At 38.4% G+C, this 17,074-nt stretch overlaps 1 protein-coding gene across 2 annotated transcripts in view; it reads left to right on the plus strand.

Annotated features, from left to right (window-relative positions):
- Window positions 1-17,074, plus strand: part of LOC108997673 (transformation/transcription domain-associated protein-like) — a 34,648-nt gene that overhangs the window by 12,759 nt on the left and 4,815 nt on the right. Inside the window, exons 9-26 of one of the 2 annotated variants that reach the window (XM_018974030.2) lie at window positions 439-507; window positions 3,854-3,935; window positions 4,181-4,233; window positions 4,315-4,413; window positions 4,493-5,725; window positions 6,520-7,518; window positions 7,593-7,928; window positions 9,283-9,538; window positions 9,648-9,870; window positions 9,976-10,366; window positions 10,644-10,793; window positions 10,908-11,129; window positions 11,253-11,474; window positions 11,850-12,503; window positions 13,168-13,428; window positions 13,520-13,867; window positions 14,580-14,992; window positions 15,066-16,791. In XM_018974030.2, coding sequence (XP_018829575.1) covers window positions 439-507; window positions 3,854-3,935; window positions 4,181-4,233; window positions 4,315-4,413; window positions 4,493-5,725; window positions 6,520-7,518; window positions 7,593-7,928; window positions 9,283-9,538; window positions 9,648-9,870; window positions 9,976-10,366; window positions 10,644-10,793; window positions 10,908-11,129; window positions 11,253-11,474; window positions 11,850-12,503; window positions 13,168-13,428; window positions 13,520-13,867; window positions 14,580-14,992; window positions 15,066-16,791 — 7,737 coding nt within the window. The remainder of the gene's footprint in view (window positions 1-438; window positions 508-3,853; window positions 3,936-4,180; window positions 4,234-4,314; window positions 4,414-4,492; window positions 5,726-6,519; window positions 7,519-7,592; window positions 7,929-9,282; window positions 9,539-9,647; window positions 9,871-9,975; window positions 10,367-10,643; window positions 10,794-10,907; window positions 11,130-11,252; window positions 11,475-11,849; window positions 12,504-13,167; window positions 13,429-13,519; window positions 13,868-14,579; window positions 14,993-15,065; window positions 16,792-17,074) is intronic. The other variant, XM_018974031.2, reaches the window with a different exon arrangement.

A 17,074-nucleotide genomic window follows, 5' to 3' on the forward strand; every position in this document is an offset into this window, starting at 1 on the left:
TATTAACAGTGGAAAATGCCTATTCCGTGTTTGTCTTTGTTTTGGCCTGTGCGCCAATCAATTCCCTATGCATAATTATGTGTTTTTGTGTTGTTGTTTTCTTTTTGTATATTGTTTTCTTTTGATTTTTTTGAGTGGGGAGGGGAAAACTTGTCAGATTGTCAGCTTTTACATGAGTCTGTAAAAGTCAACCACAAATTCTTCAACCATTACCGTGCCTTGATGTTGGTAGGCTACTTTAAAGCTGTACCAGGTTATATTCCATGAATGATCTCATATATATAATATTGATCTCTTACTTATAAAAAAAACAAAAAAATTCCATGAATGATCATATTTTTCAACCCTGTCCTGTTCAAATGTCTATTTCTTCTGGTTTCTCACTTGATGTTTTTTGCTTACTTGTGAATGCTGTTATGCTTCCTTTTTTCTTGAAAGCTGTTGGAGGAGGGTGAGGAGGGAAAGGATCGGGCTACCTTGAGGTCAAAGCTTGAACTCCCCGTGCAGGTTGTTTAACAACTTTCATTTAGAATTTTTCGGTTTTAAGACTAGTTTGTTTTAATGTTTGGAGTTGCTTAAGTTAGTTGCCTAATTTCTCACTTTCACTTCATCCTCTGCATTCAAGGAACTGATTTTATAAATTTTATTGTTTATGTTGAATTTTCTTTGTATTCTTATGTACAAGAAAAACAAAATTTATATGTATTCTGTACATCCTTTCATATGGTAAAAGTTTCAAGAGTGTTACACCTAATCTTTATCAAACTTATTGCAAACGTTTGTTGGTTTGTAGTTTTATTGTTAATGGTAATTGACCTGTCTATGCATGGTGCTTCCATGCTATAATGGCAGTAACTAGATGCTTGGTGTAATGGTGTTTATCTTGAATGATATGATAAATGTGACTTATAAAAAAATGATATGATAAATGTGCATTGAGTGTCAAGTCTCATGTTGTTTCCCAATTAGTTGTGACTGGCACATTCCTTGGATCATTACAGTTGTATTTTCATTTTCACCTTCCTTTCACTTGTCTTCCCTCCTATTCAACAACATGAGGGAGAGATGGACTACCCTCACTAGAGCAGTTCCCCTTTGCATCCCTTTTACTATATGATAAATTGAGTTTGGCAAACAACTTGAGAGTCTTTTTCTTCAATGTCTACGTGTCTTTCAAAGTATGCGTTAATCCTCTTCAACAATAATTTGGGGGATTATCAATTTGACATGTTTTATGATGTAATAAAAGGGAGAGTAGAATCAAAAAGAGAAAAACAACTTTTTGTGTTTACTGTTTAAAGACTATTGTCGACCGATTAAATATAAGTCATTGTTTAGTTGATCACCTGATCATTGAAGGAAAAGGAAAAAGAATAATCAGATGTTTAATGGTGTGGAGTGCTGTATAAAGGACCTTCAGTTCGTTTTTTTATATCCGTTTGTGATAGAGTGGATATGGGGCATATTCCATTTTTCTTTTTCCTTTGACATGATATGAACTTCAGGTTGTAATTATTTAGTAACCTTTTGTATGTTCCCTATGTACATGAAGTTTCTTTCTATTTCTATTTAATAAAATTCATTATTACTCATCAAATAAAAGAAGATAGAGAAATTCATTAGCAAAAGGGCTTAATTTCTATTGTGTTTCGATGCCGAGATTTTCTATTTTGGTGAATGGTTCTCCGGTTGGATTCTTTAATAGCTCGTGTGGTTTGAGGCAATCCCATTTCTCCTTCCTTTTTGTTATGATTATGGATGCTTTGAGTAGAATGATTGAGAAGGCGGTGGATGGTAATATTTTGTTGAGCTTTGTGGTGGGTGATGAGGCCCGGAATAGTTTAAAAGTTTCTCACTTATTATTTGCTGATGATACATTGATATTTAGTCAGGCCAATTCTGATCATCTTCGTCTTTAAGGGCACTGCTGCTGTGTTTTGAAGTTGTCCTGGGGCTAAGAGTTAATTAATCCAAATCTGAAATTGTTCCTGTTGGTACCATTCAGAATATTTCATACTTGGCCAATATATTGGGTTGCAGAATTTCTTCACTTCCTATGCGATATCTCGGTCTTCCATTGGGGGCTTCACATAAATCAGTTACTATTTGGGATGGGGTGATTGAGAAAATTGAAAAGAGGTTAGCTGGTTGGAAATTGATTTACTTGTCTAAAGGGGGAAGATTAAATTGATAAAAAGTATTTTGTCTAATCTTCCTACTTATTTATTTTAGTTATTTGATCTCTTTTCCCGTTGCCGGCAAGGGTAGAAAGAAGAATTGAGAGTTTATATCGGAATTTTTGTGTGGGGTGGTAAAGGAGAAGAAAAAAAGTTCCATTTGGCTAGTTGGAAAAAGGTTTGTCAACCGATTACTTGTGGGTTGGGGATAAAAAACTTGAGATTGTTCAATAGAGCACTACTTGGGAAATGGCTTTGGAGATACACTGGGAAAGAAATGCCTTTGGAAAAATGTTATTGATGTAAAATATGGAAGTTTGTGGGGAGCTTGGTGCTCAAAAGATATTAGAGGTGTGTATGGGGTGAGTTTGTGGAAGTTCATTAGAAAAGGTTGGGGGGATTTCTCTAATCATATTAAATTGAAGGTGGGAGATGGAAAGAAAATTCTTTTTTGGCATGACATTTGGTTGGGGGATTCTAAGCTTAAGTAGGATTTTCCCTCTCTTTTTAGGATTGCAAGGGATCAAACTGCAGCTGTGGAACATTCTTTCTCATGCATTGATTATAATATTCAGTGGAATGTTAACTTTATTTTAGTGATGTTAATGATTGGGAAGTGGATGATGTTATTGCTTTTTTGTAAAGACTTTATTGTTCAAAGGTGATGCTAGGAAGGGAGGACAGCATGCTGTGGGTTCATGCTGGAGATTCTAAGTTCTCGGTTTCTTCTTATTACAGCATATTAACCTGTCACAGGAGCTTTGAGTTCCCTTGGAAAAATATTTGGAGAGTGAAGGTTCCTTCCAAGGTGGCTTTTTTCTTTGGCAAAGTTTTGACAACTGATAATCTTAGGAGGAGAGGTATGTACATAGCTGATTGGTGTGTCATGTGCAAGAAGGTTGGAGAATCTGTTAATCATCTATTTCTTCAACGTGAAGTGGCCATGTTTTTGTGGAATGAGGTTTTTAATCAGACAGGTTTACTGTGGTTGATGCCTAAGGAAGTGGTGGATCTATTGGCAGCACCGTATGGATTAAAGGGAAGAAAGTATGCTGCTGATAATTGGAAGATGATCCCTTCATGTCTCATGTGGTGTCTATGGCTTGAAAGGAATGAGAGATGTTTTGAAGACAAAGAACGTTTGACAGTAGAACTTAGGGACTTTTTCTTGAGTACTTTGTGTTTGTGGGCTAAAACTCTTGTAATGGAAGATGATAACTTTCAGAACTTTTTTTAGAGTTTCTTTTGTTATTAGAAAGATGTAGGTTTTTCCTTTGTGTACGTCCCGTGTACTTGGGCTTTGCCTATTCTCCGGAAGAAAGTTTCTTATTACTTGTAAAAAGAAAAGGCTTTATTTCAACTTTGATCTTCTGCTATATTTAAAACCTTCAAGAAACTGGTGTATAGTATCTTGAGAATTTATGCTTAATAAGTATGAATTACGTCAAGTTTCATCAGTTACCATGCAGGGTCAAACCTATATATGTATGTATTTGTTTAATTTGGCAGAAAATGGACTTATCTGTTGTCTTAATGGGAATGAAACTGATATCCTTCATTCTCATTTTCTTTATTGAGCCATCATGCATGTCTTTGTTGACTCTCCTTTATTATCTTAACCACTTATTCCTCTTGTTGCATTCCTCCCTTTAATTTGACATATCAGATGGTTGCAGGCAGTTTTGAGTGTGCAGGTCCCTGTGGAACATTCAAAGGAAGTTAGTGATTGTAAGAATCTGATAAAGACGTTGGTCATGGGTAATTGATCCTCTTCCATTAGTTTCCTTCTTCCTTTTGTGCTGCAGTAATTAATAATTAACATTTCGAGAAAATCAGGAACCTTTCTGGATCAGGGACCTTGATTCTTAGTTTTCTCCTGGTTGATTCTTTTCCCTATTTTGAATTCTTGATTTTCTTGTATTACGGGGAAAATGCCATTTGAGGATCTTTGTTGATTATGCAAGTTTCTAAAGACTATTATGCATGGATGTATATATTATCAGGAATGAAGACTATCATATGGAGCATCACGCATGCACATTTGCCACGATCACAAGTACTTCTATTCTCTAATTTAGTAGTTCCTCATGTGTAGGGTTGACATTTGTTATCTCATGTGATGTTTCTGATGATTAAGGTTTCTCCTTCCACACATGGAAATCATCCACAGGTGCTTGTTTCACCAGCATCCAATTTATCTGTACCTCAAGCATTTAAAGGGTTGAGAGAAGATGAGGTACGATACATGATATGCGGAGTTTCTTCACAGGCTCCTGGGCATGACTAACTTGGTCTGTTTTAAATTTTTCTACTAGGTGTGGAAAGCTTCTGGTGTTTTAAAGAGTGGTGTGCATTGCCTAGCTCTCTTCAAAGAGAAGGATGAGGAGAGGGAAATGCTTCATCTCTTTTCTCAGATTTTAGCTATCATGGAACCTCGAGATCTTATGGACATGTTCTCATTGTGCATGCCAGAGCTTTTTGAGTGCATGATTTGCAACACTCAACTTGTCCATATATTTTCTACGCTTTTGCAAGCCCCTAAAGTATACCGACCATTTGCTGATGTTTTGGTCAATTTCCTCGTAAGCAGCAAACTTGATGTGTTGAAGCATCCAGATTCACCTGCAGCAAAACTGGTTTTGCATCTGTTTCGATTTATATTTGGTGCTGTTGCCAAAGCACCTTCAGATTTCGAACGTATATTGCAGCCTCATGTGCCTGTTATAATGGAAGTTTGCATGAAAAATGCTACTGAAGTTGAGAGGCCGCTTGGTTATATGCAACTTCTTCGCACAATGTTTCGTGCACTGACAGGATGCAAATTTGAACTTCTACTGCGAGACTTGATTCCCATGTTGCAACCCTGCCTAAATATGCTATTGACTATGCTTGAGGGCCCAACTGGAGAAGATATGAGGGACCTTTTGTTAGAGCTCTGCTTAACCTTGCCTGCACGCTTAAGCTCATTGTTACCGTACCTTCCCCGTCTTATGAAGCCTCTTGTTTTGTGTCTTAAAGGAAGCGATGACCTTGTGAGTTTAGGTTTAAGAACACTTGAATTTTGGGTAGATAGTTTAAATCCTGACTTCCTAGAACCTAGTATGGCCAATGTTATGTCTGAGGTGATTTTGGCTTTATGGTCTCACTTGAGGCCTGCTCCCTATCCTTGGGGTGCAAAAGCATTGCAACTCCTTGGCAAGTTAGGTGGTCGTAACAGACGCTTTCTTAAAGAGCCCCTCGCCCTTGAGTGCAAGGAGAATCCAGAGCATGTGCTTCGCTTAATTCTAACATTTGAGCCTTCAACACCTTTTTTGGTGCCATTGGATCGATGCATAAATCTTGCTGTAGCAGCTGCTGTGCATAAAAATGCTTCCATGGACTCTTTCTACCGAAATCGGGCTCTAAAGTTCCTTCGTGTTTGCTTAGCATCTCAGCTTAATTTGCCAGGAAATGTTACTGCTGAAGAATATACAGCCAAGCAATTGTCCACTTTGTTAGTTTCTGCTGTTGATACATCTTCGCGGAGGTCTGAGGCATCAGACATAAAGGTTAATTGGATATCGATCTGATGCTCATAGTTCTCTATAATGCTTTAGTATCAAATTTTTATTGAGCTATTGGTTTTTTGTTTGATTCATATTCTTTTCAATGTAATTTTACTTGTAGGAGTCTCTTTGTGGGTATTTGTGTGTCAATTGGTCTTAAATGTTTTATACCATTTTGCTGTCCTGTTATTGGGTACAATTATGGTAGTCATCTTAATAGTCTAGTGCTGTGATAAAGATGTTCAAATTTGAGGAAGTTGTATTGTAATGATGTGATTGTGGACTTGTTACCTGTTTGAGGCCCCTGTAATGCTCCGTGTATTGACTTGAAAAGTGCTAGTATGGTTTTAGAAAATGTAAATTTTGTTTTAGTTTTGGAACTGAAGGGCTACTTTTCTGATAAGTCTTACATTCCTACTCAAAAAGTACCCATTTCATTAAGTTTCCTAACAGCAAAGAGAGAGAAATTTCGCGATGGTCGTGTCATTTAGTTGCTTATGTTTGCAAGTATTATATAGTAAATAATCTGTTGTCTGCATAGTTCAGATTTTCTTGCTAAAAAATAGTTTCGCAATATTTAATAGATTATGATGTCTGCATGATTTGTTTGCTTTTAGTTGATCGTTATTCTGTCTTAAAGCAATTTTTAGTTGTTTTTGCTCTAATAGAGGATACGTTCATATTGTTCTTCTCTTTCATCTATTATTCTAAATTACCAACTAAAATATTGGTAGCACTATATTATTTTAAAATTTTAAAATCTACTGGCCTTGTGGGTAAATGATGCATTATTGCAGGCTGACTTAGGTGTAAAGACAAAGACCCAACTTTTGGCTGAGAAGTCTGTTTTCAAGATTCTGTTAATGACCATCATTGCGGCTGATGCGGAACCAGATGTTAATGACCCTAAAGATGATTTTGTTTTCAATGTTTGCCGCCATTTTGCGATGATATTTCATATAGATACCTCCTCTGAAAATGCTTCGATTGTGACTTCTGCACTTGGGGGTTCTGTACTTTCCTCAAATGTTAATTTTAATTCTAGGTCAAAGAATGGCACTTGTTTGAACCTGAAAGAGTTGGACCCTTTAATATTTTTAGATGCTTTAGTTGATGTACTAGCGGATGAAAACAGGCTCCATGCCAGAGCTGCTCTTAATGCTTTGAATGTGTTTGCTGAAACACTATTGTTCCTTGCTCGCTCAAAGCATGCTGATCTACTGATGTCAAGAGGCCCAGGGACGCCTATGATTGTCTCTAGTCCCTCTATGAATCCTGTATATTCACCACCCCCAAGCGTTCGAATTCCTGTCTTTGAGCAACTCTTACCCCGTCTTTTGCACTGTTGCTATGGGAGTACATGGCAAGCACAAATGGGAGGGGTTATGGGACTTGGTGCTTTGGTTGGAAAGGTCACTGTTGAAATTTTATGCCTTTTCCAAGTGAAAATTGTGCGTGGGCTGGTATATGTTCTTAAAAGGCTTCCTATTTATGCCAGCAAAGAGCAAGAAGAGACAAGTCAAGTGCTTACACAGGTTCTTCGTGTGGTGAATAATGTTGATGAAGCAAACAGTGAACCGCGCAAGCAAAGCTTTCAGGGAGTGGTTGAATTTCTTGCTTCAGAGTTGTTCAACCCCAATGCTTCTGTTATTGTGCGAAAGAATGTGCAGTCATGTTTGGCGCTTTTGGCTAGTAGGACTGGTAGTGAGGTATCCGAGTTGCTTGAACCTTTATATCAACCTTTGCTTCAGCCTCTTATAATGCGGCCTCTACGAACAAGAACTATCGATCAGCAGGTACACTCTGTTTCTAATGGTTACATTTAGAAATTTATCAAATTTGCCTCTCTTACTGATTGGATGGTGATCAGGTTGGGACAGTTACAGCTTTGAATTTCTGCCTGGCCTTGAGGCCACCTCTACTCAAGTTGACTCAGGAATTAGTGAATTTTCTGCAAGAAGCATTGCAAATAGCTGAGGCTGACGAAACTGTGTGGGTTGTGAAGTTCATGAATCCAAAAGTGGCCACATCATTAAATAAACTTCGAACAGCCTGCATCGAGCTACTCTGTACAACAATGGCTTGGGCAGATTTTAAAACTCCAAATCATTCTGAATTGCGTGCAAAGATTATTTCCATGTTTTTTAAGTTATTGACATGTCGAACACCAGAAATTGTTGCTGTTGCAAAGGAGGGCTTGCGACAGGTTTTCTTTGGCTCTATCACATTGTTTGATTTCTGTTTGCATATTTTTTTAAGTAAGATAAGTTTTGTTAATGATCTAAGAAAACAAGAAGAAAAACATTATCGAGGTACATAGGGAGTACACTTCAAACAAGCCTAATCAGAGAGGAGATTGAGAAAATCCTAAAAGCTAAAACTGGGAAGACATAGATGGCTTCCATAGGGAGTACACTTCAAACAAGCCTAATCAGAGAGGAGATTGAGAAAATCCTAAAAGCTAAAACTGGGAAGACATAGATGGGCTTCCATCCAATGGTTAGAGAGAATAAAAAGTAAATCAAACTTATCAAAAAAAAAAAAAAAACAGGATAATTTATTTCCTTCCATATGCATCACATCAAGCAAATCAGGATTATTTTCCATATGGTCTTGTTGTGATGACTCTCAAATGGCTCCTTCCAGCATGCGTAACAGATCCACCACCCATCTAAACGTCACCCGTATGAGCCAAAATAGACTTACCTTATGGTAAAGTAAGAGATGGTCCACAGACTTCCCATTCGACTTGCAATTTCACCATTATACCACCATAAGTCTATTCAAATTATCTAGGGTCAGAAAGCCAATGGCTTGCAACTTAGGGGTTCCTCACGAGGATGTTCCTCTACATCAGAATTGGATACTGACACCACTGTGAGTTCGCTCCTTACCAGAGTCACTCATCTGTTTATTAGAAGGCAGAAGCTCAGGCCCTAAGGAAATCATCGTCCCTCCTTCTGGTGCAAATGACCAGCTGCCTCCATATCCCCTTGCTGTGGCAATTCAATGGCTTCAGCAGGAGGAGAGCGAGGTGCTGAGGTCACCAGCCTTTTTTCAAGCATCCCATACTGGCTAGCCTGAGTCTCCATCCTACACCTGTAGACACTAGAGCTGGAGCTTCTCTGTGCTTCAGCAGTTCTTCCTGTGCTCCGTGCCAGAAATCCATGGTTTCTAGTCCCCCCGGCCTACGAGGTGATCCATTTTCATGCCTGGTGTCAAAGCACCTGACCCGAGTCGTTTAGCCTTCCATTAAAAAGAAGCTAATGGGCCGGCGTGGTGTTTATTTATTTTCCATATTAGCTTGATGATATATGCATAGTTTTAACTATTGACCAGCATAATGCATTTGAGTGAGTATTGCCTCTATCTTTTGATTCTGGTCAGTAATTCCTTAAGACTTATTTGTGTGCTTGGTTGCTTGATTTGGAATCCAAAAGATTAAGATGACCTGTCATATGTCATCGTCGCCAACAAACATTCATTTCCTCTTCAATATTGGGTATGCTTCTGTTGGGATGTTTTGGAATTTGCTCATGCTGTTATTCATGTCCATCTAGGTTATTAATCAAAGGATACCAAAAGATCTGTTGCAGAGTAGCCTCAGGCCTATTTTAGTTAACTTGGCTCATACCAAGAATCTCAGCATGCCTCTTCTGCAAGGCCTAGCTCGCCTGCTTGAGCTTTTATCCAATTGGTTTAATGTTACCTTGGGTGGCAAGTTGTTAGAACACCTTAAGAAATGGTTGGAGCCAGAAAAGCTTGCACAAAGTCAGAAGTCATGGAAGGCTGGTGAAGAACCAAAAATTGCAGCAGGTAATGCATCTAGATTTCATCTACGTATGGTGAAGAGCTACTTTTATACCTACAGAAACTCACATTCAGTTGTACTGATGATATCATGTTGATTTTTCTGCTCTGTCAGCTATTATTGAGCTTTTTCACCTGCTTCCTGTGGCTGCATCGAAGTTTCTTGATGAACTTGTAACCTTGACAATTGAATTGGAAGGAGCACTACCACCTGGACAAGTATACAGTGAGATTAACAGTCCATATCGTCTTCCACTCACTAAATTTTTAAATCGATATGCAACACTTGCTGTAGATTATTTTCTCGCCCGATTAAGTGAACCAAAATACTTCAGGCGGTAAGGTTTACTGTGATGGATAAGTTAATCTTCTGATTGCATTGTAGAATCAGATATTGACTTGTTCTTCATCGTTCTTATTCTTTCATTTATGGTTAAATCCAGGTGTATGTATATAATCCAATCAGATGCAGGCCAGCCCTTGAGAGATGAACTTGCAAAGTCACCACAGAAGATACTGGCAAGTGCCTTCCCTGAATTTGTACCAAGATCTGATCTTGCTATGACTCCAGGAACTTCAAGTACACCTGCTGCTGTATTAGGTGAGGAAGGCCTTGTTACTCCACTACCTGATACTTCTACTCCGGTATCTGCCCCATCTGGTGCAACTTCAGATGCTTATTTTCAGGGACTTGCACTTATCAAAACGTTGGTCAAATTAATACCTGGCTGGTTACAGAGTAACCGTATTGTCTTTGATACCTTGGTACTTGTTTGGAAGTCACCTGCAAGAATATCTCGTTTGCATAATGAACAGGAGCTTAACTTAGTGCAAGTAAGTTTATTTCATTTTACAGAGTGATGGGATTTCTGCTCTTTTGTTGTTTTGTTAGTGGTTGAGTTTTCAGATACCTCTTCTATGTATTATGTGGAACCCTATCCTTTTGCCACTTTGAAATAATATCCAATTCATCTTAACTTGGCTCCTGATTAAGTATTTTCATTTTCCTTTTTCCTTTTTCCTTTTTCCTTTTTTTCGTATTTAATATTCCACATTAAGTTTTTTGTTGCCATTTAGTTTATTTGTTTTTATCATGATCATTGTAATGCAGGTGAAAGAAAGCAAATGGCTTGTCAAATGCTTCCTGAATTATTTAAGGCATGATAAAACTGAAGTGAATGTTCTTTTTGATATACTGTCCATCTTCCTGTTTCATAGTCGCATCGACTATACTTTTCTCAAGGAGTTCTATATCATTGAGGTATTTTACTCATTGGATCTGAGATTCTTTTGGGAGGATTTTATGATTTATCTCCTATTTTAATTGTTCATGTGATCTGTTACTAGTGTCACCAATTGTCATGCTTTCTTTCAGGTTGCAGAAGGTTATGCGCCTAACATGAAAAGAGATCTTCTCTTGCACTTTTTGAACCTTTTCCAATCAAAGCAACTTGCTCATGATCATTTGGTGGTTGTAATGCAAATGCTTATTCTCCCAATGCTTGCTCACGCCTTCCAAAATGACCAAAGTTGGGAGGTTGTTGACCCTTCTATAATAAAAACAATTGTCGACAAACTTCTTGATCCTCCAGAAGAGGTGCTCTCTTGACTTTATCGAGAACTAATTAAAGTTGACCTATTTCATGATATATTTCCTACAATTTAATGATTGTTCCTTATATATTTAATGTATTCCAAATATTCTGCATTGCTTTTGAAGGTTTCTGCTGAGTATGATGAGCCTTTGAGAATAGAACTTTTGCAGCTCGCCACTTTGCTTCTTAAGTACCTCCAAAATGACCTTGTTCATCATAGGAAAGAGCTGATAAAATTTGGCTGGAATCATCTCAAACGTGAAGATAGTGCCAGTAAGCAGTGGGCATTTGTGAATGTTTGCCACTTCCTGGAGGCCTATCAGGCCCCAGAAAAAATTATTCTCCAGGTATGGCAGTGTAGACTTTATATCTCCTTTGATGGCTCGTATGATTATTATATCATAATGACTATAATGAATTACCTAAGTCATTTTCTTCTCATTTTCTAAATTACCCAAGTCAACATCAACAAGTATAGTGAACCAGGTTTCTACTCTTAATCTATGGTCTCTGATGCTATATGATGCCTGAATCGGGAGTATTTAGAACTTACCCTTTTCGGTGCTTGTGGTTTTTCCTGCCTTCTTGTCTTTTCCTATGGTAATATGAAACACGTGCAGCCTACATGCATCAACACTTATGCACACAAAATGAATGTAGAAAGCAAATGTTTCTATATTTTATAAGGATGTACTTAAATGGTATTTTGACCCATATTTCAGGTTTTTGTAGCACTTCTTAGAACTTGCCAACCAGAAAACAAAATGCTAGTCAAGCAGGCCCTTGATATACTAATGCCAGCACTACCTAGAAGGCTGCCTCTTGGAGAGTCTCGTATGCCAATTTGGATACGGTACACGAAAAAGATTCTGGTTGAGGAAGGTCACTCAATTCCTAATTTGATTCACATTTTCCAGCTCATTGTTCGCCATTCAGATCTCTTCTACAGCTGCAGAGCACAATTTGTACCGCAGATGGTTAATTCACTCAGTCGCCTTGGATTGCCATATAACACCACAGCCGAAAACAGGCGTCTTGCCATTGAACTTGCTGGATTGGTGGTTGGTTGGGAAAGGCAAAGGCAAAATGAAATGAAAGTAGTAACTGATAGCGATGTAGCCAGCCAGCACATTGATGGATTTAATCCTGGTTCTGCTGTTGCTGATCCTAAGCGATCAGTGGATGGGTCTACTTTCCCCGAAGATTCAACAAAGCGAGTAAAAGTTGAGCCTAGTCTTCAATCCCTCTGTGTCATGTCCCCAGGTGGTGCAACATCAATAACGAACATAGAAACCCCTGGATCAGCTAGCCAACCTGATGAAGAATTCAAGCCAAATGCTGCCATGGAAGAATTGATTATTAATTTTCTCATCAGGGTGAGGTTTTCTTCTGGTTCTGGTATGCATGATTTTAGTTTCATTGAAGTTTCTGCTTTTTGGTTGCAATGACTAGTAGATTTTGATTTTTAAGGCTGTATACCTGTTGATGTGTTGCTTATTTGCAACTTCTCTATGAAAGTAAAAGTTATATACATTACTGTTGTACTTTCTTTGCACTGTTTTCTCATTTTAAGTTTTTGCCTATAATTGTTCTTCATCGAGTTCTTCAGTTTCTTTTAGTGTGAGTTATTGCTTTGCAGGTAACTCCAGTTGATTAGTTTTTTCATTTGATGCTAAAATCTATGGTTTGAAAATTAAAAAATCCATCTTCTCCCACTAACAAAAATCTTTTACAAACCCTCGCCTATCTCATGATATTCATGTTGACAGACATGTGGTCCATGTCTTCTGACTGTATGTGAAGTATTATTCCTGAAAGCTTGCCCATGTTGAGAGCAGTTCATAGAAAGACTTCTTACCATCTTGTGGTGGGGCTACCTTTCTTTTGGTGCTTCAGTGCCATGTCTTCCATCTTAAAAAAAAAATAAGAGCCTAACATGATTTTGACACATTTCCACCATTAATCTGTCTTTAAGTTTTGTGATGTTTTAGTCATCATGATGTTTATTTTCTAATGTTTTAGTTGTCTTTTTGAGAACAGGTTGCCTTGGTCATTGAGCCTAAGGATAAGGAAGCAAATATAATGTACAAACAAGCTTTGGAGCTACTTTCACAAGCATTAGAAGTGTGGCCAAATGCCAATGTCAAATTCAATTATTTAGAAAAGCTGCTGAGCAGTATTCAACCATCTCAGTCAAAGGACCCTTCCACAGCTCTTGCACAGGGCTTAGATGTAATGAACAAGGTTTTGGAGAAGCAGCCACATTTGTTCATTAGAAATAACATCAATCAGATTTCTCAAGTATGTACCCCACTCTGTGTTTTACCTTATAGGTCTCGCGACCAAAATTTTTGTATTCATGGTTGGTGCTATTCTGTGCATGTTTTGTCAGATTCTTGAACCCTGTTTCAAGCATAAAATGTTAGATGCTGGAAAGTCATTGTGCTCCTTGTTGAAGATGGTCTTTGTTGCTTTTCCCCTAGAAGCAGCCACTACTCCACCAGATGTTAAACTATTGTACCAGAAGGTTGACGAGCTGATACAGAAGCAGATTAATTCTGTCACAGCTCCTCAAGCATCGAATGAAGATAACACTGCCAATTCAATTAGCTTTGTGCTGCTTGTCGTTAAAACCTTGACAGAGGTACAGAAGAACATTGTTGATCCTAACATCCTTGTTCGTATCCTTCAACGCCTGGCACGAGATATGGGATCATCAGCAGGCTCTCATCTGAGACAAGTATGCCCCTTATTCTCTGATGCCATCCCTGTTTTCTTGTTTGTAAACCGTCTTAAATGGAGAGGTCTGATTTAAATTAGTTGTAACCCCCCCCTTTTCCTTTTCTTCATGTTAGCATCTTTTTCTCGACATAAATTTTTATAGTTTCTTTTTGTTTTGCATGACTGCTCATTTGAGTTAATCAGACATGACCACTGATTGGAAAGGTCTTGGATCTTTTTAGTATGTATTTAGCGTATGTTCTGTTTTATATGATTTTATTTCCTACGTTGCCAGTGCTACTACTAATGTTTATCAGAATATTAAATTTCTGTCCATCTGCCATTCTCCATGATTCTCTTTCTGCAATTTTTCCATCATCTGTGTAGTTCATCGTGTTTGTATGGTAGACAGTGTTGCATGCTTGGATAAAGTGTAATCTTCCTTGTTCCAAAGTTTCATTTGTCTGTCATTTTTTATAATGATAAAAGGGATTTGGGAATACCGGTAGATTTTCTCATGAATCATGGTGTCTACCAGTTGACTTTCATTGTGAAGATCATAATAGGTGAGTTCATTAGGCTTCTTATGTGCAAGTTCAAAATTAAATGCATTGTCTTATTCACCAGAACCTTTTGATTGGATATCATCACATGCATTGTGATTTTTACTCGGTATGATTCACTTTACTTGCATGTTGAATTACATTTAGCAAACTATCATCCATATACAGGGCCAGCGAACCGATCCTGATTCTGCAGTCACTTCTTCTCGTCAAGGTGCCGATATTGGAGTAGTCATCTCTAATCTAAACTCTGTTTTGAAACTTATAAGTGAGAGGGTCATGCTTGTTCCAGAGTGCAAACGATCCATAACTCAGATATTGAATGCCTTGCTCTCGGAGAAAGGCACTGATTCTAGTGTGCTTCTTTGCATACTTGATGTGATAAAAGGGTGGATTGAAGATGACTTCAGCAAGCCAGGCACATCAGTCATGTCAAGTTCATTTCTCACTCCGAAGGAAATAGTTTCGTTTCTTCAGAAGCTTTCACAAGTTGATAAGCAAAACTTCTCCCCAAGTGCTTTGGAAGAGTGGGATAGGAAATATCTACAGCTTCTTTACGGAATATGTGCTGATTCAAATAAGTAAGTATATTCTAAATTAACTTACATTATGGTTGAATCCTGGTTTTAGTAAATTATTTTGATTGGCTTCCAGATTACCCCTGTCCCTGCGTCAAGATGTGTTTCTGAAAGTGGAAAGGCAATTCATGCTTGGTTTACGGGCAAGAGATCCAGAAATTAGGATGAAATTCTTCTCACTTTATCACGAATCTCTTCAAAAGACACTGTTCACAAGGCTGCAATACATCATCCAACTTCAGGATTGGGAAGCTTTGAGTGATGTCTTCTGGCTAAAACAAGGCCTTGATCTGCTTCTTGCAATCTTAGTTGAAGATAAACCTATTACACTGGCTCCGAACTCAGCTAGGGTGCCACCACTTGTGGTTGCAGGTCCTCTTACAGATTGTTCTGGGATGCAGGACCAGGTCCCTAATATTCCAGAAGGCTCTGAGGAAGCTCCTTTAACATTTGAAGCTCTTGTTTTCAAGCATGCGAAGTTTCTGAACGAGATGAGCAAACTCAAGGTGGCTGATCTTGTTATTCCGTTGAGAGAGCTTGCTCATACAGATGCTAATGTTGCATACCATTTGTGGGTGTTGGTATTTCCCATTGTCTGGGTGACATTAAATAAGGAGGAGCAGGTAGCACTAGCAAAACCAATGATAACTCTCCTATCAAAAGACTATCATAAGAAGCAACAAGCCAGCAGGCCAAATGTTGTGCAAGCACTCCTGGAGGGGCTTCAGTTGAGCCACCCTCAACCTCGGATGCCCAGTGAGCTGATCAAATATATTGGAAAGACTTACAATGCCTGGCACATCGCATTGGCTTTGCTGGAAAGTCATGTCATGTTGTTCATGAATGACACAAAGTGCTCTGAGTCTCTGGCTGAGCTTTATCGCTTGCTTAATGAAGAAGATATGAGGTGTGGGTTGTGGAAGAAAAGATCAATCACTGCAGAAACCAGGGCTGGGCTTTCTTTAGTTCAACATGGTTACTGGCAGCGTGCTCAAAGTCTCTTCTACCAAGCCATGGTTAAGGCCACTCAAGGCACATATAACAACACGGTACCTAAGGCTGAGATGTGTCTTTGGGAAGAGCAATGGCTTTATTGTGCTAGTCAACTTAGTCAATGGGATGCACTGGTGGACTTTGGCAAGAGTATTGAGAATTATGAAATACTACTTGACAGTCTCTGGAAGTTGCCTGATTGGGCATATATGAAGGATCATGTAATTCCGAAGGCTCAAGTAGAAGAAACTCCAAAACTTCGGTTGATTCAAGCATTTTTTGCTCTTCATGATAGAAACACAAATGGTGTGGTGGATGCTGAAAACATGGTGGGGAAAGGTGTCGATTTGGCTTTAGAACAATGGTGGCAGTTGCCAGAAATGTCTGTTCATGCGAGGATTCCTCTTTTGCAGCAATTCCAGCAGCTAGTTGAAGTTCAAGAATCAGCTAAAGTCCTTGTGGACATTGCAAATGGTAACAAACTTTCTGGTAGTTCTGTTGGCGTGCATGGAAATCTTTATGCTGATCTCAAAGACATCCTTGAGACTTGGAGACTGAGAACTCCGAATGAATGGGATAATATGTGTGTTTGGTACGATTTGCTCCAATGGAGAAATGAAATGTATAATGCTGTCATAGATGCGTTCAAAGACTTTAGCACCACAAATTCACAACTTCATCACCTTGGTTATCGTGACAAAGCATGGAACGTCAATAGGCTTGCTCACATTGCTCGTAAGCAAGGCCTTTATGATGTTTGTGTGACAATACTCGAAAAGATGTATGGCCATTCCACCATGGAAGTGCAGGTAATAATAACTAAAACCAGTTTTAGATCAAGAAAGGGAAACAAAGAACTGTATCCTGTGTCACGTTCTTGGGATCTTTTCTACTAGTGCAAGTATTTGTCCTTCAATAGGCCCAGTTTGTAGAATTTTGGGATTCAAGATAAAACTTGCAATTGATTCTATTCTCTAGGGATAATGAATTTTTATTATGCCGACTAAATGTAGTTATTAAGAGGGTTGTTTCTTTTTCATCGTTTGGGTGGATTTTCTGGTATCTTTTAACCATATCTAGATATGTCTAGTG

The sequence above is a fragment of the Juglans regia genome, chromosome 11, assembly GCF_001411555.2.
Source record: "Juglans regia cultivar Chandler chromosome 11, Walnut 2.0, whole genome shotgun sequence".
In the NCBI taxonomy this organism is placed as follows: domain Eukaryota; kingdom Viridiplantae; phylum Streptophyta; class Magnoliopsida; order Fagales; family Juglandaceae; genus Juglans; species Juglans regia.